Here is a 19,487-nt window from a genome sequence, read left to right as displayed (position 1 = left end):
TTGGTAACCTTTCTATTGGCCCACAGTATGTGCTTGCCTCCTACCCAAGCAAAAGTGGCTCACCGCCTAGGGATTCTTATGCACAGTGCCCTGTTAGAAGCATACGTTTCCACAGCAGCTAAAATGTAGTTTCTTTAGCTTAGTACCCTGAAAATAGTCTACCTTATGTAACACCTAGTCTCCATATTTCCATTGTAAAATACCCTGGTCCAATCTTGGTCAGTTTATACCATTGCAGTCTACTGAGATGTCCACTGAAACACTTAATTGACTGTAACTTACTCAGAATAATGCAGCTCATTTGCTGACTGATACAGAAGTGCTCACATTACTCTGTTGTTGAAATATTGCATTGGGTGTCTGTTAAATCTAGGATCAACTTTAAAGTAATGATAATTGAACGGTCTTTGCCAAAACTCCAGCCTTCTTAGCAAACAAAAATGTACCTTCCACCTTTTCGCTCGCAATTGTCTGACATCCATTCTCAACTTCATTGATACCCTGTTAACATATGTTGTCTCCTTTAGCAACAGCGCTTTTTCTGTAGCATCAATCTTCTGTCATGTTGGTTTAGTGCCAGGAAACTTAGACATATGTTATGATCTATACATAAATGTAGCATGGCATGGTGTGCCCAATGAGATAGCTGAAGCTGTAGTTCTTTTATGATGATTTCAGTAATGAAAATATTTAAGGCTTGGTTATTATGTGCTTGACTTAATAGAGAAAATTGAGGAACTTTGTAAGTTGCTGGGCATAGAGTGCTCAAGAGTCTTTCTTGCCTGTTTTTACAGCGGTTGATGAGCAGAATGCGCAGACCCAGGAGCAAGATGGCCTTTTCCTTTCAGATTCCTCAGAGCAAGGAAAGATTCCGAGAAGTGAGGAGCAGGTGCTCCTGGACTCATCCTATGATACCATCTCAGAACCTTTCAAAGGGAGAAATTACCAAAAAGGTAAGAATCTTGGGAACTTTCATGAGACATTGTCACATCCTCCCACTGTTGCTACCTATATTGAAAAAAAGGGCTTTTCTCTAATATAGACACATGGGCTAATGCCTCCAGAATTTATAGGCACCATCCTTATATTTCTTGAGGCTCCTGCTTGATGAACATATTGATAGGGTCACCTTTACGGATAGCGATTCCTGGGTATTTCGGACTCAGCAGTCCTTCACTTCCAAATGCAGTGCTTTACCTGGAAAACTCAAGAGCATCAAGTCTATAATCTGATAAGTGTGTTATTTTCTTTCATTCACGCCTGCTCTACATGCTGAATTTACAGGTACTAAATTGCCATGTGAGAGGTTAATCAACAAAGGAGGTCTGACTAAGGGCATCTCTGCATCCCTTCCTGCTGAGACCAGATACCGGGACAACCTGCCAATGCTAAACACAAAAATCCTCTGCCCACGTGAGTACATGTTCCACAACTTCTCTGCAACCTTCCCCACCCAGGTGTTCCTGGGGTTCTTTCCTCAGAATTTCTCTCCAGAGGATGGTATCTGCTCCTCTGCCCAGAGAATTACTTGTGCTGCTCTCCCCATGTCGCCACCTATGTCCTTCTATTCAAATTGCTGCTTGTGCTCATCTCTAAAGTTTGCTAACTGCTGCCCTCTTCAGTCCCGAGTGCTATTATTGCACCATTGTCCAAACTGCTGCCTGTGCTCCTCTTTTCTTAGCACTGCCTTACACCTGTAAGACGCTGGATATTGCAGACTGGACACCAAAATAGAATGTGTCATCAATACCCCCAGCCATGCATGATACTCAGTTTGTTCTAGATCATGTAGACATATAAAACAATAAAAGTTCATCTTGTATTAAAAGAAATATCCAACATTATTCTCCTCAGTTTTTCATATATTGTGAAATATGGCTATGGTGTTTTTACCATATGTCAACCATCAAACCTACAAAAGGTAAACTTTTCATGTTAATCTGGCAGTGAAATCTTAACATTTATGTAAACCGTTCCTTCTTTGTATGAGCCTGCCTGCAATAACAAAGACACAGCTTTAATTATTATCTAAAGGAAGATAGAATGACATAATTCCTGTACATTTCCTAAACGTTGCTGGGTCTAGCATGTAATTTAATTTTGTATCAAAGATCTGGATCGTATAGCTATACCACTTAACTGTTACAAACTGCAAAACAGTCTGTAACATATATAACAAAGCTGACAAGTCCTCATCTTCTGGAAAAAAACAAAAACAGATTTTCCATTTCATCCAAAAGGCTGCAACAAAGACACTCTTAAGAGTGCCACAAGAGGGCGCAAGATGGCAGACAGGATGCGCTTCTGAGGGGCTCCCTGCGGCCTCAACTAAATCCTTTGGAATCCTGCCATGAGTAGGGATTATCTGCCCTAAATTTCTGACACTGCTGCCCTACACTGCAAGGACCCAGGACATACAGAAATGAGGGGGATTGGAGCTGCAGACGGCTCTTTGTTCTTCCCGTGGCGACGGTCACTGGTGCCGCGTCCGAACTCTGATTGAGGCCTACGGTGCTGAACTGGGCGTGATTCCGCACATCACCAGTGGATCGATAGCCTGGGCGGACCTCCCCCCAATCGGTGGTTGGTGACCATTTTTAGGCCAGGGTGTTCTAAGGTAAGAGATTGCCTGAGAGTCCTCCTGAAATTGCTACCTGAGTGTGGCTGTTATTGTGCCTCACAAGGCCCTCATGAGTGATTACCCTCCCCCTTCATGAGTGATTCCATCCCTCCAGCACCTCCTTTACATCCCCCCCTCCCCCCGCCCATCCCTCGCCAATCTCCCCTGCGCATTTTGGCGGACCTGCCTCGAAATCCTGGAGCTTTAGTGACCTTGGTTTGAGGCGACTAGCCGGCCTGGATGGGATTTTGCCTCCAGTTTGGGTGGACCGGCTTAGGCTCATTCACAAGTGACCGGCGGTGATAGATCATATCCCTTTCTTACTCTGACCCCTGGGGCACTGTGCATACAGGGGGCGTGGAGGTGTTGTAATTTGCCCCGGGGAGCACTGGGCAATTACCATCAATCATTCTCTGTTTTGTGGCTGTACTTAAGGGCTCCTTCTGGCCTTGGAGCCTCTTGGGGGCTCCCCTGGGCGCTGCTGTGGACATTGAGCACAGAGGGCGCGAAAGTGAGGCTGGTGGCATGCGTGTAAAAGTGGAGGACGATAGGACAACCCAGATCTCTCCTCATGGGGAGTGTAGGAAGTTGGCTCTGTATATAATATATCAAAATGAGATATAGTGTGCACAGAGTCCAGGGGTTCCCCAAGAGGCTTGACAGAGGCAATAATAAATAATACTAATGCTCTATTTGTGGTAGTGTGGTGGGGCAGTAAGGCTTATCAGAGGGTAGTGTTAAACATTTGTTGTACACACACAAGCAATAAGTGAAAACACACACTCAATGACTTAACTCCAGGCCAATAGGTTTTTATAGAAAAACTATTATTTTCTTAATTTATTTCTAGAACCAAAGGATTAATTTAGCAGGTAAGTACATTAAATGAAAGGTACTTTACATAGTAATACTTAGGACTTTGAGTAGAATCAATATTGTACACAGTTTTCTTTAAAATGGCAAAAAATCTGTTTTAAAAGTGGACACTGCAATTTTCAACAGGTCCTGGGGGAGGTAAGTAAAGTACAGTTTCTGTGGTAAGTACCACACTTACGGGTTCAGTCTCTGGGGCATAGGTATCCCACCGTTGGGGGTTAAAGGTAACCCCAAACACAGGGCAGGTCAGGTGCAGTGGTCAAACAGGAGCCAAAATAACGTGGGCTTCTATGGAGACAGGGGGTACTCCGGTTCCAGTCTGCTTGCAGGTAAGTACCCGCATTGTCAGAGGACAGACCAGGGGGGTTTGGTGGATACTGGAGGGGCCCCAAGTAGGCACAAAAACCATACCCTCTGCAGCACGGGGGCAGCCGTATGCAGTGTGCAAACAGGGCATCGGGTTCTCAATAGAACTCTATGGAGGGACCCGGGGTCACTTAAGCGCTGCAGGCAGGGCACAGGGGGGCCCTCGGGCAAGCCACCGACTGGGCAAGGGTGAGGGCTGCCTGCTGGTTGTTGCTACACCAGTAGTTGGTTTCTCTCGGACCTGTGGGCTGCGGGTGCATTACTTCTCCAGGCGTTGGATATCTTAGTCCCGGGCAGTCGCAGTCAAGAGAGTCCTTGGGATTCCCTCTACAGGCGTCGTCGTGGGGGTGCAGAGAAGTCAGCTCAGCGTGGACACACCATTGGAGTTGCCTGGGGGTCCTCTCTGGATAGTTGGTTTCTCTGGACACGGGCCGGGGGCGTCAGGGGCAGAGTAGTTGGACTCACGCTTCTGGAGAGAGGTGAGAGTCCCTTTAAAGTTGGTTTCTTTGTATTCTTTTTGGACAGGTCTGCTGCCACAGGAGTTTCTTGGTCTTCGGTGATGCAGACAGTCCCTAGGAGGCTTTTCAGGGGTCGCTGGTCCTGATGGATGTGTTTCTTCTTTTCTTGCAGCTTTTCGAAGTAGTAGACGGACCGGTAGGGCTGGCGCGAGTCAGTTGTCTTTCTTTTCTCTGCAGGGTTTTCAGCTCAGCAGTCCTTCTTTCTTGAGGTTGTCAGAATTCTGAAGAGCTGGGTTCAGGGTTGCCCCTAAATACTAAATTTAGGGGCGTGTTAGGGTCAGAGGACAGAAGCCAATGGCTACTGTCCCTGACGGTGGCTACACCCTCCTTGTGCCCACTCCATCTGGGGGGGAGCACATCCCTATCCCTATTGGTTCTAATCCTCCAAAGCAAAATGGAGGATTTCTCAAGGAGGGGGTCACTTCAGCTCTGGACACCTTAGGGGTGGTCTTGGCTGCGGGGGTGACTCCTCCTTGTTTGTATCATTATCTCTCTGGACTTGCCGACAAAAGTGTAGGCTAGTCTAGGGGACGGGCGTCGCCACTAGCTGGAGTGCCCTGGGGCGCTGTGACAGCTGGCTTGCGCCTTTGAGGCTCACCGCCAGGTGTTACGGTTCCTACAGGGGGAGGTGTGAAGCACCTCCACCTGGGACAGGCTTTGTTTCTGACCACAGAGTGCACAAAGGCACTCGCCCCATGTGGTCACAAATGTGTCTGGAAGTGGCAGGCTGGCACAGACAGGTCATCCTTGCACTAGCAGTTGGGCTAACATACAGGGGGCATCTCTAAGATGCCCTCTGTGTGCATTTGTTTATAAATCCAACACTGGCATCAGTGTGGGGTTATTATTCTGAGAAGTTTGATACCAAACTTCCCAGTATTCAGTGTAGCCATTATGGAGCTGTGGAGTTTGTAATGAAAAACTCCCAGACCATATACTCAGTATGGCTACCCTTCACTTACAATGTCTAAGAATTGACTTAGACACTATAGTAGGGGCATAGTGCTCATGCAGCTATGCCCTCACCTGTGGTATAATACTCCCTACCTTAGGGCTATAGGGCTTGCTAGAGGGTTGACTTACCTATGCCACAGGCAGTGGTTTGTGTGCATGGCACTCTGAGGGGAGTGCCATGTCGACTTTATCTTTTCTCCCCACCAGCACACATAAGCTGCAAAGTGGTGTGTATGTACTGAGTGAGAGGTCCCTGAGAGTGGCATAATACATGTTGCAGCCTTTACAGACCATTTCTGGTCACAGGGTCCTTGGAACCAGGGGTACCTTTTACAAGGGACTTAGCTGTGTGCCAGGGCTTTGCCAATTGTGGAAACAAAGGTACACTTTTAGGGAAAGAACACTGGTGCTGGGGCCTGGTTAGCAGAGTCCCAGCACACTTCCAATCAAAGCTTGCATCAACACTAGGCAAAAGATGGGGGTGACCGTGCCAACAGTGGCATTTTCCTACAGGGAGAAACAGGCAGCTAACTCCCTCACAGGGAAACACCATGGAGCAGTACGCCGTTCCAGTGCACATCGCGCAGCGACAGAGACAACAGGCTGGTTATAAAGAGAATAGCGAGCTGGACCTAGCTGCGAATGTGGTGTCTTGGTCGATACAGCTCTCTGCAATACAGGATTCCCTGGTGGCCCTGGAGGAGAAGATGGAGACAGTGGTGCTGGAGGTTAGCTTCCTTTGTGTGGATCTCCATAAGGTGTTGGACAAGGTACAAATCACGGAAAGTTCTACTTTTAAACTCCAGTTCGAGATGGTTGCATTACAGAGGCAAGTCACAGTGGTCACCTCCCGAGTTGGGATCCTGGAAGCCAGAGTGGAGGATGCAGAGGGCTGGTCCCGCTGCAACAGTGTTTGTCTCCTGAGTTTCCTTGTACGTGCCAAGCGGACGGAGGCCTTCATGGTGCATTGGAAATGAGACTTACGGAAACCTACTGAGTTGTACCCACTTTTTGCAAATGAACGGGCGCACTGGGCCTTAGTGGCTTCCCTGAGACCTGGGGCGCTGCCACAAGTTATTATTGCCCGCATTTAGAATTAGAAGGACAGAGATTGCATCCTCCATGCAGCCTGAGAGATAAATGCAGGCCACTTTTAAAATCATTGGATCTCTATCTCTCCAGATTACACTAATAAGGTCCAAACTACTATCAGTGGGCCTTCGCTACATGCTATTACACCCGGCCCGGTTGAGGGTCTTGTCAGGTGGCAAGTCCCATTTTATGATACTCCGAAAGATGTTTGGAAGTGGCTGGTGGTCTGGGACAAGATTCCTAAGGAGAGGCCGGGCACATGGCGTACCAGGCATGGTACTGCCCGAGGGGCTCGTAGCCCAGATTGGAGGTCCAAGCAGGAGTCCGTAGTGGATCGGAGGGAGATTGACAAGAGTTGTGATCCAAGGGAACGGTACCATGGCTGTGGTGCCTCAGGATGCTGTATCTGTTGCCGAGGGGCCTACTATGCAGGTTTTGGTGCCTACTATAAGCGTGTGAGTGGTTTTGTTGCTTAAGTGGGGTCCTTCTTAAGCTACGCTATGTTGAGACTCTACATTTTTTGGGGGTGAATTATATGTTGAACTGGTCTCTCTTTGATGCCTGGTGTGGGTTTATACTGTTTGCGGGGCTGGGGACACTCTTACCACGTATTGTGGTAGGTCATGGTTGTGGGACATGGGGATAGGCTGTAGGTCTTGAGAGCGGAGATATTGCTGGATTTGCAATATGAGTTAATGTTATTTTGCTATCTAATCTGGGTTGTTGGGGATGTTGCATTGTCCTGCACTACTGCTAGTTGGGGGTGCTTGTTGTTTGCAGTGCAGAGGTGGCACTCAGTACTTATTTGCATAGTTTGGAATCCTTCATGGTGGCACCCAGTTGGGGGATGATCCCTAGGGGAGGGAGTTGTAACCTTGCATGGCTGACTGTATGTTTATCTTAACTTGGAACCTTAGGGTCGTCAGGAGTTAGCCTTAGAGGTATATGGTCCGTTCATTCCTCAGACTTCACAGGGTACAAATAGCGTGCCTTCAGGAAACCCACTTGTTAGGGAGAGAGTCACAGAAACTTGGGAAGAAATCGAGGGACCATTTGTTTTCTCCCACGTACTCCTCATATACCAGAGGGGTGGCCATCTTGATTGCACCTGGGGCCCCATTTATGTACACCTATAGAGAGGCGGATATTGAGGGCCTGTATCTCATGCTCCAGGGTGCACTATGTGGCAAGGATATTCCGATCTTGAACGTTTATGCCCCCAGTGTTGACGACTGACATTTCTTTGAATGAATACAGGGTTTCTTGTTGGGCAGTGTGGGAGCCCAAATTTCTGGATAGGGAATTATAATTGTGTCATTCATGGTGATTGGGATCACTGTCCACCTAAGCAGGGTACCAAGGCTTTGATGACCTCCTCCTTTGTCATGGTTATGCACAATTTGGGGTTTAGGGACAGTTGGAGTGTGCTTCACTCTGGGGGTTGGGAGTGTGAATCCCTAACTATGACACCTATAGCTTCCTAGAACGTATGCTAGTAGATGGGGTGGACTTGCAAAGTTTGGTCAGGGTGATTGGGGCGGTTCCTCTCCAACCATACGCCAGTACTGCTTTGCATGTAATGGGGCAGGGTTGGATGCCAAGTACATACCTGGTGCATGCCCCCTGGCCTCCTGGCAGATGCAGTGTATCGGGATGCACTGGCAATGTCTCTCACTCTCTATTTAGCTATTAATTGGGGAACTGCATCCTCTAGGGCTACAGATTGGGAAGCCCTCAAGGCAGTCATGAGGGTAGCATGCATTGGAACCACAGCAGCTGGAGGTGGAGCTCCTAGTGCAGGAGCACCGTTTGTTGTGCCTCCAGGGCTCAGAGGCCTCCTCATGGCTGCGTGGGCCAGGGTCTTTTGTGTCTGCTGATACGTAGTAGCTGGGACACCGTAGATAATTGCTCCCTCCGGATAGATCACAGTGTTTTCACAGGGAAGTTGATAAAGATGGTTGGCTGCTCGTCTGAATTCACGGGCAGAAGTATGTGATTCCCCCTATACTGCATGTTTGTGCCCCTGTTGGCGCCCTGGTGACTGCTCGTCAGGATATCCTGAGTTTATTTGTAGAGCACTTTTGGAGGGGTGTATCGCGCTGTGGGGGTGTGCTATGTTGTAGGACTTCTTGATGGGCGTAGGGCTGCTGGGCCTGTCGCCGGACTCGCCGCAGGACTTGGAGAATAAGATCACTGTCGAGGAACTGTGCATAGCCGTGGGAACCCTTAATAGATTCAAGGCTTCCAGTGGGGATGGGTTCCCCGTGGAGTTTTATTAAATCTACTCTACTGCACTTAAAGAGAAGTTGTTGGAAGTCCTTCATGAGGGTGCAATAGAGTGTAACTCCCCCACCTCCTATGAGGAAAGAAATTATGGCCCTCATTACGAGTGCGGCAGAAGGGATTACTCCACCCAAAAGTGACAGTTATCCCACCCGCCATATTACAAGTTCCATTATATTCTGTGGAACTTGTAAAACGGTGATGGGATATCTGTCACTTTTGGGTGGAGTAATCCTCTCTGCCAAACTCGTAATGAGACTCCTTATGTCTTATGCTGAAACCTGCAGGTGATGCAACAAACCCTTCCTCATACAGGCCCCTTACTATTAAACTCTTATGTAAAAATACTGTGTAAACTCTTAGAGGCAAGACTGGGGAGGTGCCAGCCTGGAGCACAAAGCTCAGCCTAGAGATGCTCACCCATGTGATGCATTAAACCATGGAAGATGTGTGTGAATTGGCCCTGGTCTCCCTTGACCTGGAGAAAGCTTTTGATACTGTGGAATGGGCTTACCGGATGGCAGTGCTGGGTGGGATGGAGTTTGGACCTGTCTTTGGTGACTGGGTGCGCCTGTTGCACTCTGACCCCATTGTCCGCAAGAAGATAGGGGGAGACCTCTTGCTGCTTCTTTTTGCCCTGCCATTTGAGCCACTGTTTTTAGTGTTGCGCAAAGCATTGGAGCCCTGGAAGATTCAGGTGGGAGGTTGCAAACAAATAATGTCCATATATGATGATGATGCCTTAGTTTATGTGCACTCACTCAGTAGCTATCTAAACACAAAAAGAGAGTTAGGGAGAGGAAGAGGACCGCCCCATACTGTCTCCCTAAAATTTAAATCACAAACACAAGGAGTATGGGGGTCATTTATAAGACGGGCCGTTGAAGAAGGATTTACCTAGGGCTCTCTAATCTCTGACTATGAGTATCATATAACGTGCTGTGGGAATTTCGTGGTAAGGGGAGGGAAAAGAAAAGGAGAAGGGAAGTTTTCTTTACAGACTACGTGGTTTCACACACTATATAGTATCATGCTTCATCATATGACCACCTAGCCCCACCCAGGTAAGACAGTGCCACCTGGGCGGACTCAACCTCACTGTTAAACGAACGGGAGGGAGTGCGACAATTCAAATTGTCCGAAAGTTTATGGGATCCAGCTACGCTAGGGAAAATATAAAAACACCTAGTCAGTCACCTGTGTAATAGTACACCTTTATTCGTGGTGACCACTGGTGAGGTTAAGAACAGAGGATGGGACCCCGGTGTGACAACAGTGACTCACTGGATCACCTATCTAATAATTACTGGCTAACATATTTCTGCCCGCTACAAAGAGCCAAGGAAGGTCTAGGGGCATTCTTCAGGGCCTAGGATCCCTAATTAGTCATGCATTATTGCGACAAGAGAAAGACTACTCCACTAGGAGGAGTGAAGGTTATATAGAAGTACAAGTAGTATAAGGCCTAGCTGTGGGGGAATGCCCTAAGGCGGCCTGAAGGAAACAAACAAGGAAATTACTTACAACATTTCCATAATCCACAAAAATGCACAGCACACGTAGAGGTGACACAGCAAACAAATGGTCATGCAGAGTAAACGTGAGTACTCACTCAGTAGGTCAGTACCGATCTTGATGAGCCTGCTTAATGATTTTGGTAAGGTTTCCAGGCTTAGAGTTAATCTTCGGAAGTCTCACTTGTTTCCTCTTGGCAGCCAGGTCTGGAACCCATTGGATCAACTCCCTGCGGTGGGTCTGTGTTGGGAGACGGAAGGATTCATATATTTCGGTGTACAGGCCACACACACTGAGGAGATGCACATGTCTGAATGTAGATAGAGTTGTAGATGTTTGGAGGGATCGATACGATTCTGGAACAAGTTTCCCTTGTCAGTCATAGGAAGAGCTGCAGCGGCCAAAATATTTTTTCTTCCCTGCTGCCTCTATCTTATCCAGAGTGCAATGTTTCCCCTACGTCTGCCATTCTTTCGCAAACTGTATAGCTTGTTGATATCATTGGTATAGGCTTGACATAGTAATAGAGTTGTGATGTCGGTCCTTCAGAGCAGTATGGAGAACAGGGGTCTTGGTCTCCCGGATATGTGCTTTAACTGTTATTTGGAGAATTTACAACATGCTGCATACTGGTTGATGTACAATGGCAACTGAGAAAAACTGTTATTTTTTAGATATGCTAGGAGACAATACCCTGGTGTGTCTACTGATGGGGCGGGGGCAGTCGCCCCGTCCAGTCCCATAAGCCCCATTTGACAGGGAGCTCAGACTCTGGGTTCTGGCACCATCCAGGGCGCTAGATGTAGTTATGTCCATGGATCACTGGAGAGCATGGGGAGCGTGGAGAAGTCTACATAACCTTTCAGTTTCAGGAGGCACAGGAAAACTTTGAAGTGGGGCCGGGCCAATTTCTTAATTATGCCTATGCCAGCATGGAGCACACTGCCAGGGAAATATGGGCTGGATTTCCTGCAGTTCCACAGCCCTCTTGAGTATTAGGTGGTGTGATTCAGTAGAGGTAGTGAAGGCACTTGATCACCTTATTTTATAAGCTTCTTTGTGAATATATGGTGAGTTCTCCCTATATGGTGCTTAGGAATTGGGAGAGGGAATTAGAGGTACCCATCACAGATGCAGATTGGGCACATGCTTGTGAGCTGTTGTGGATGGTGTCCTGTATCTACAGTTTTAAATTGCTGCATTTTAACTTTCTTCATCGTACTCACGTGACCCCCAGTCGACTGAACAGGATTAAGCCTTCTAAAGAGGTTAGTTGTGAAAGGAGCAGAGAGTTGGGGGCTAACTTCTTGCATCTAGCTTGGGCCTGTGCGGGGATCCAGGGATTCTGGAGGGAAGTGATCCCTAAAATTACTAGAGCCACCCGACTAGTGATAACCTCCGACTCCAATGGCTTGTTTCCTGGGGGTGGTGAAAAAAACTAAAGGTTGGAAACTGCCTTGCAAGCTTCCCCAGCTTGCTTTCTTGTTGCCCATTTGGAGAATAACCGTTGGCTCGTTGGGGCCATAGACCACCAGTGATGACTGTATGGCTGCGGGATCTCCTTGAATGGGGAGTCCCACATGCGCTTGACTTGTACTGATGAACGTGCTATGGATGCGGCTATGGCATCGGGGCTCCTCCTCGATAACTTTAATGATGAGGATTTTTCCAGCTCTGATACTGGCTCTAGTGCTAAGGGGCAAATTTGTCACACTCTTCAGTTAAAGTGTTATTGATATGACAGCCAAGTGTGTAATTGATATATTTCTTACTATGTGCCTGAGTCTATGACTTGGATTAAGTAATGCATTGTCTCTCATTGGGTTCCCGGGAGACCCTATCCTTTGCTGTAATTGCTGTTGTTTCTATTTGCAATGCTACAACATGTGATCACTGCACTTTTCCTATCTGTACTTGAAAACTCACACAGCTAAAAGTTTGTTATGCTCCTATGAAACTTACTAAAATAAAAATTTTAACGTAAAGAAGAGTGCCATAAGAGGAAATGAAACCAGCATAATATGCATGGCAAAGTAGTACACATAAATGGGTCTTTATAAACTTATACCTGTTGAGGACCTGAAAACATTCACAGGTATGTCCATACACGAGGTTTATGTTGTGGGCATAACTCAATGAGAATGCCTTGTCATGTCCTTTCCCCTTATATTTGAATCAAGAGTCTTGCACGCCTTCTAGCATGACACCATTTCACATTGCATCCATGAAGCTTCCTAGGTAAATACAATTGTTGATCCACGAATATAATCCTTCAGGTCTTCTGAAAACAGGATATCTATATAAAACACATATATGCACATCCCTATCTTCATTTTGTTTTTTTAAAATGTGGTCTCCAGATCAATTGGAGCCATGATATCGAAATACAAAAAAATCTTTTTGGAAGGAGCAAAAATGTAACTGTTAACACTGATTTCTTAAAAGATGCAGTCTGGATAAAATATTATCTTTGATATTCTGTGAGTAAGGATTGCATGTAACGAAGGAATATTTGATGTTGATCTGATTCACTTGGCTTGCCTCTAAATGGTGTTTTCCTCAGTCTTCAGAAACCCAGGTGTTTGTGATCTTTCCATATCTCTGTAGGAAAAGGAAGTTAAAGGTTCTTTCTGGGACAACTGCTCCTGTTTACTCAGGATGAAGTATTTTATCTCAGCCCACTACAGATTAATTTAATGTGTGAATTGGTTCACTACAAGTTGGATTTCTCAGAATTGACCACAAGTATTGCCGGTTTAACTAAGGTGCAATACTTCGAAAAGCCATCCCGCTTTATGTTTTCAAAACTTCATTGGTCTTGCACAAAATGGGATTCAGTTCCTGCATAGATATAATACACATCATCCTCATCTGCCTCCCGACATCAGAAATAGTCCAAGACTCAAAGTAAAAGTAATTCATGCTGTCAGGTGTTTTTTCCTGTAACCCCAATTTCCCACTTTTTCCCCGATAGATATCCGGCCTGGAATGTCTGGTTCCCTTCCAGGAAGTAACATTATCAGTCGATTGCTTATCAGCGCTGACCCTTGTATCTCAGAACCAGCAAATCTGTAAGTATTTGAGGTGCAGCTTTCGGTAGTCCAATTATGAATTGGCCCTAATGGACTAACGGGCAACAATAGATTGTAAAGGAACCTAAGCTGAAGAAAGAGTAGTGGCTACATCCTCGAAAAAACAGAGGATTAGCCTCACACATTGGGAGTGAGTGGCAGCTAGATGGTGGGAAGGAGTGTGGTTTAGAGAGCTGGTGATGAGGGAAATTATTAAAGAGCTCAGTGGAGACAAAAAATGCAGACTAAGGCTTTATTAGCAGAGGTCATATTTTCCAAACTAATTGGAGATTGAGAAAGCGAAGCATTGAGCTCGTTCATAGGTGCCTGGAATTCCAGCACGTTTGGCGCACACAGTAAAAACCAGAGCCTTTTGACGAGAGTAGTGAGATAAGAATAATTAGCGAAATGGTAGGTCAGAGCTTCCTCAAAAGCGAGTAGAACATGAAGCATGTTGGAGAGAGTAAGCCAGACTAACTAAGACTGAGTGGGTAAGTAGCTTTTAGGAAGGAAATTTGATCTGAGAGTATGGAAGCATTAGAGGAGGCCTCAAATTATGGAATCACAAGGGGAGAAAATAGAGTGAAGTAGCTGGTTTCCACAAAAAGAGAGACAACATGCCGGGGAGTGTGGATACAAGAGAAAACAAGCTAAATTCTGAGGGTGATAATATGATTGTCTGAGCCCATAATGGAGAAAGGGAGGCACTGGATCCCCTGAGAGAAATTGGGGTTTCTAAAGCATATGGACTGAAAAAGTCCATAAAATTGTTAGTAAAGGCTGATATACATGGGACATGGAGGGTCAACACAACCTGGCAGGGTGGCTAATTGAATCCAAGCATCACTGCTGACATCTGCAGTAAGCTGCAGGTCTCAGTTTTGAATACTAATAAGGCTAACTCAGCCCTCCATCCTTACAAGGTCAATAAAGTGAGTAACATTAAAATGGTTCTTTTTAATTACCAAATTTAAAACGGCAAACAGTGCTATGAAGCGTACAAACAAGTTATTGTTAAGACATGTCAGAATTCAAGGAATATGGTCCTTGTAAAAAGATGTTCAGATTCCCTTGATTACTGATGAGATAAGAAAAGGCAGGATAGGGAGTGTTAAAAAACAGATGGTAGTGGAGCTGGATGAGCGAGAATCAAGGTAGAAGGCATGAGTAGAAAGGTTAACTTGAACCTGTGAGTGATGAAACAATAGTTTATGACTAGATGTTGTGTTCTGCTGGACAGAGGTTCTTATATCTTTCTTTTTGCAGTGACTGTTACACAGAAAAATGTGTCATGAACAATTACTTTGGAATTGGATTGGATGCAAAGATTTCTCTGGACTTCAACAACAAGCGTGATGAACATCCTGAGAAGTGCAGGTATGATGCATTATAGAAGGACAGTGTGCCCAATGGAAACTTGTAAGTTAAAATGAAGGGAATCTGTTACTTGTGCAGTAATTTCCACCATCAATAACATATCAACACAGTTATTCTTAAAACAAATGAGCAACATTTGAGAACATTCTTATGCAGCTTTTAATCTCTATTCATGTTTCTGTGTTAATACCCCAGTTTTTTTAGTTCCTATGTCTGAATTACTACGACTTTATTTTACCCTCTTTCCAGGACCATGGGAGTTTTGTTTTTTAATATGCGTTACTTTTGTCTGCTCCCAGGGCAGCTAATAAATGGTGTTAACAAATATTTTTACCTTCTCACTTGGGGGATTATATGGCCCCTATTAAATAAAAAAATTGCCATACCTATTTATTTTAGAGCCCCAGTTACCTCCAGCTCGGGAACAGAGTGGATCTAGCCTCTACAGGTTCAGCCAGCAATGAATTGCCTATCAATATAAAACATTTATTCACTTTGTTTACTTGCAGTTACACTGTTCACATTTAAAATGAATCACACATATAGAGAAAATACTTTATAAAGAAATCCTGCTACTAAGTCCACTACTAATGTATAATTAGAAGAGCACCCATGCGTTATTTCAGCTGTAAAATGTTGTTATAGTGAAGGCGTCTTCATGTACATTAGATGAACTCTTGATACCTCTGCCACATGTAAAACAACATTTTGGGATGGAAAGGTCCTCTGCATGGTTAAAGATGTGTACCTCTGCCCTGAGTGCCCGACTGTACTGCTGTCTGGATTCTTAATGCAGATTTTTGTGTCATAGGTAAACACAGATCTTGTGTATGTGCCACTGTTTTCTATTGCTTATTATACCAATTTCTGATTGCTACTGTACATTCAATAGTGTGCTTACTTACCTCTTATTGGAAAGTACCTATCTAGTATTTTAGTATTTGTGTCACTAAAATAAAGTACAATTATTTTTGTTAATACTGTGTGGCTCTTTCGTGTGTGTGAGTACTCTGTGACTACAGTGGTATTGCATATGTTTTGTCCTAGATAAGTCTTGGATCCTCATCCACAACTACCTCTAGAGCTGGGCTTCTAGACACTGCCTACACTTCACTAATATAGGGGATACCGGGACCTGGTATAAGGTGACGAGACCCTAGATATTCACCACACACCAGGCCAGCTTCCTACATCCCCTCCCCCAGCAGGAGGTCTAGCAGGCCTTTGCCTCCAATCTTAGTCACAGGCAGAAGTCTTGCAGAGCTTTCCTTCCTCACACAGACCGTCTGGCTGCTTGGCAGAAGACAAAGTTAGGGGTCTCAGCCTCCCCTTCTTTTAGTCCTGTTCCAGACTCCAAAATGTGATTTAGGTTAGGAGTCTTTGAAGTTTTATGTTGGGGTTTTGATTATTTATGAATGTCCAGTTTTCGTTTTCTTCTTTTTCCCTTGAAAGGATGTCTGTCAGAGCCAGCAAGACTCCAAAGCTGATTAACCTACAACACAGTTCATTGGAGTGACTACAGTTCACACCTGGATCTCAGCCACCGTGATATATCTCTCAAATATTTAATTCCAGGTTCCAGTCCTACCCTCTGTGACTTCCCTGTCAGCCACCTCACCATCCTGAGATGTGTCCAGGCCCCTTCCTTGTGAACTGTTGCTGATTCAGAGAGCAGCCTTCTGTAATGTAATGGGTGGGTCCCTTCCTCCAGTGCCTGTCCCACCTACCTCATAGGAATGCAGCAATACACAGATTTGTCTGGGGGGCTTCCAGCAGTTTTGGACACAGTGCAGTTTCTGGCTTATCCTTCCGTGCGGCAAGTCCAGGACATTCTGGAGGTGGCACAAGGTCTCTTTCAGCGGTGGGGAGAGTCTTGGTTAGATCTGTTTGCCTCTGCTGAGAACACGCTGTATCAGTAGTTTTGTGTACTGGGGTTTTAGAGGCAGCACTCGCTCAGCAATGCTTTTTGTCTAGAATGGAGCTGAGGCCTCCTGTACAACTTTCCACACATCCCACTCCTGCCCAGAGTTCTCAAGAAGATCAAGAACGACCGGGCCAAAGTTATCCTCGTGGCACTGGATTGGGCATGGACAGTCTGGTTTCCCGAGGTACTGAGCATAGCAGTCTATTCTCTGACCATGCTGCCCCTTCTGGAGCATCTTCTGTCGCAGCAACAGGGGGGGTTCTCCAACGAACCTGTCCAGTCTCTGCCTTCTTTTGTGGTGATCCAGCAGTGCTGTTGACAGCCTTTGACTTTCCTCCCGAAGTCTGTGATGTTATATTGGCAGCCAGACGTTCCTCCACCAAGACGATATACCCCTGCTGCTGGATGAAATTTGTGGCTTTGTGTTTTGACAGAAATGTTGATCACCTTTCTGCCCCTCTTTCTCAGGTTTTTCTGTTCATTATATCTCTTGCCCAGCAGGGCTCTACTGTGGGCACTCTTAAAGGTTGTCTTTGTGCTATCTCGCCAGATTACCTTATCAGCCCCCTCTTTTCAAATCTCCTATTGTAGACAGAATCTTTAAAAGATTTAGTTAATCTTTTTCCCCTGCTCCTTTTATCATGGCTCAGTGGGACTTGAATCGAGTGTTTACATTCTTAAAGTGCGCTCTCTTTGAGCTACTTCAGCATTGTCTCCTGCCGTTACTCACCATCAAAACTGCAACCCTCGTGACTATAACATCTGCCTGACAAGCTAGTGAGTTAAAGGCCTTATCATCGAAGCAACCCTATTTATTCATCCACCCTGACAAAGTGGTTCTTCACACACAGGCCTCCTTGCATCCAAAGATGGTAGCTTCCTTTCATATAGGTCAGTCCATCGCCTTGCCTACTTTCTTCGTTTCCCCTTATCCTTCCCAGGGTGAGGAATGTCTCAATCCTCTGGACCCCAAACAAGAATTGTTGTTCTACCTTGACCGCACACAGGAATTCCGTGTGGACGATAAACTCGTTATGGGATATGTTGGAGCTAAAAAGGTCATGCTGTGCAGATAAGGCCCATCTCCAGATGGGTCATGCTCTGCATTAAAATCTGCTACACATTGGCATTGAAGCGCATCCCCCTTAGGACTTGCATGCTCATTCCACCAGAGCCAAAGTTGCGACCATTGCGTTAGCGCATGGATTTCTAGACCTGGACATCTGCCAGGCAGCAATGTGGGCCTCCCTGCACACATTTAATAAACACTGCTGCCTGGACAGTCAGGTCGGTTGTGATGGGCATTTTGCCAGTTCTGTCTTGCAGGGCCAAGAATACAGTTAAGTCGACGGTGTTTCGCTGGCGTATTTAAATGTAACAGTCCTAAAGGTGGTGTACTGGCAGCGGTTCGCTGACGGCGGGAGGTGGTGGCGGGTGTCAATTTACTTCATACAGTGGCAGCGGCTACAGAAGAGAGGTAAGTGACACACGCACTCTGTCCCTTAGCCATTGGTGCACCCCGCACTACACAGCACAACACATACACACAATTACCCGTTGCCTATCTGATACACTACAACCTGTACAAGCCAAAAATACACATTGACACACATCGATAACACAACATACACACACCATTTACACTGCATTTACACAGCACACAACCACAACAAACACAGCTACACACATACACCTGCACCTCACCCAGCTAATTGCATCGAATACACATATGCCTGTACAGACTCACACACACAACTTACAGCACAACATGACAGGTACAGGTGTCCTGGTAATATGCACACATAAACACAGTTGACAGGTGTGACTGTACAGTCAATGTGGTGCCAGCATTGATTTGGCAATGAATACTGCCACCATAATGACAGTTGTGTAAGTGTGCTGTATGTGTAGTGTACCAGTATGCCCCCCCTGTGCCTGACCCACTCGTGCCCCCGACATGTGCATGTCACAGTGCTTTAAAATTGTCTGTGACATGTATGGGTCTCCAGTGGTCCCCACCTCCTGCGCAGTACCCATCCAGCGTACCTTGGCACTGTGGCGCCCCTCTCTTGTAATCCGTCCACTACTGGAGGTCAGGGTGTGGGGGTTTTTCTTTGTGCGTCGTTGGCAGCAGCAATAGCAGGTGTTGTCCAATCGACTACAGAGGTTGGGGGCTCGTCAAATGGCAAAAGGTGAGTTATCACCCATTCCCCCCCAATCCACCAACTAGGAAGTGGAGGTCAGACCACCACTCTTTCCTTGTCAGTAAGACACATCTAAATCTGCACAGTGGAAAGGCTGGCTGCGGTCCTGCCGGCATACCCCTTTCCTGCTGTCAGTGCAGCCACTGTTTCTTGGCAGAGACGGCGGTTTGAATGGGTTTTTTCATCTATGGGACGCCCAACATCTAAATACGGCAGGCGGACCATCGCAGCGGCGGGAGGTTTTACAGTTGAAAAGTCAACTGTGGGACCGTTACCGCCAACATCTAAATCAGGCCCTATATCTACCTGCAGATTCCTTACCGGCTCACCCATCCTCCCCGCTCCGCAAACAGATTTCTAGTGACAGGGCGTTTACCCTTTCAGAGCCCTAGTTTTCCACACCAGTGGTTAGTTTTTGTCATGGCTCCGCGTTTCTGGTGTGGAAAGTCGTGAAAAGAAACTTACTTCAGTGTGCCTGGGTGGTGCCTATATAGATATATAGATGATGCGGACGTCATTCCAGTGTGGAAGACGCCAGAGATGCACACGGAGTCAAACGATGCCACCTAATGGCTTGCAAGTGTACTGCTCAGGAAAAATCTTCTGGATCCATTCTGATTCCTGGGATAATTCTAAGGTAAGGAATCTGCAGCTAGATCTAGTCTCTACCAGTTAAGGTGTTATCAA

General features: G+C 46.1%; 1 protein-coding gene across 4 annotated transcripts in view; it reads left to right on the top strand.

The window, feature by feature from the left end:
- Positions 1-19,487, top strand: part of DGKD (diacylglycerol kinase delta) — a 1,336,482-nt gene that overhangs the window by 715,552 nt on the left and 601,443 nt on the right. For 3 of the 4 annotated variants that reach the window (XM_069213763.1, XM_069213760.1, XM_069213761.1), the window contains exons 16-19: positions 795-953; positions 1,285-1,413; positions 13,199-13,295; positions 14,562-14,672. In XM_069213763.1, the coding sequence (XP_069069864.1) occupies positions 795-953; positions 1,285-1,413; positions 13,199-13,295; positions 14,562-14,672 (496 nt within the window). The remainder of the gene's footprint in view (positions 1-794; positions 954-1,284; positions 1,414-13,198; positions 13,296-14,561; positions 14,673-19,487) is intronic. The other variant, XM_069213762.1, reaches the window with a different exon arrangement.

Source organism: Pleurodeles waltl, chromosome 11, assembly GCF_031143425.1.
Source record: "Pleurodeles waltl isolate 20211129_DDA chromosome 11, aPleWal1.hap1.20221129, whole genome shotgun sequence".
In the NCBI taxonomy this organism is placed as follows: domain Eukaryota; kingdom Metazoa; phylum Chordata; class Amphibia; order Caudata; family Salamandridae; genus Pleurodeles; species Pleurodeles waltl.
Note: the sequence above shows the minus strand (reverse complement) of the source record. Positions and strands in the feature narration are given on the sequence as shown.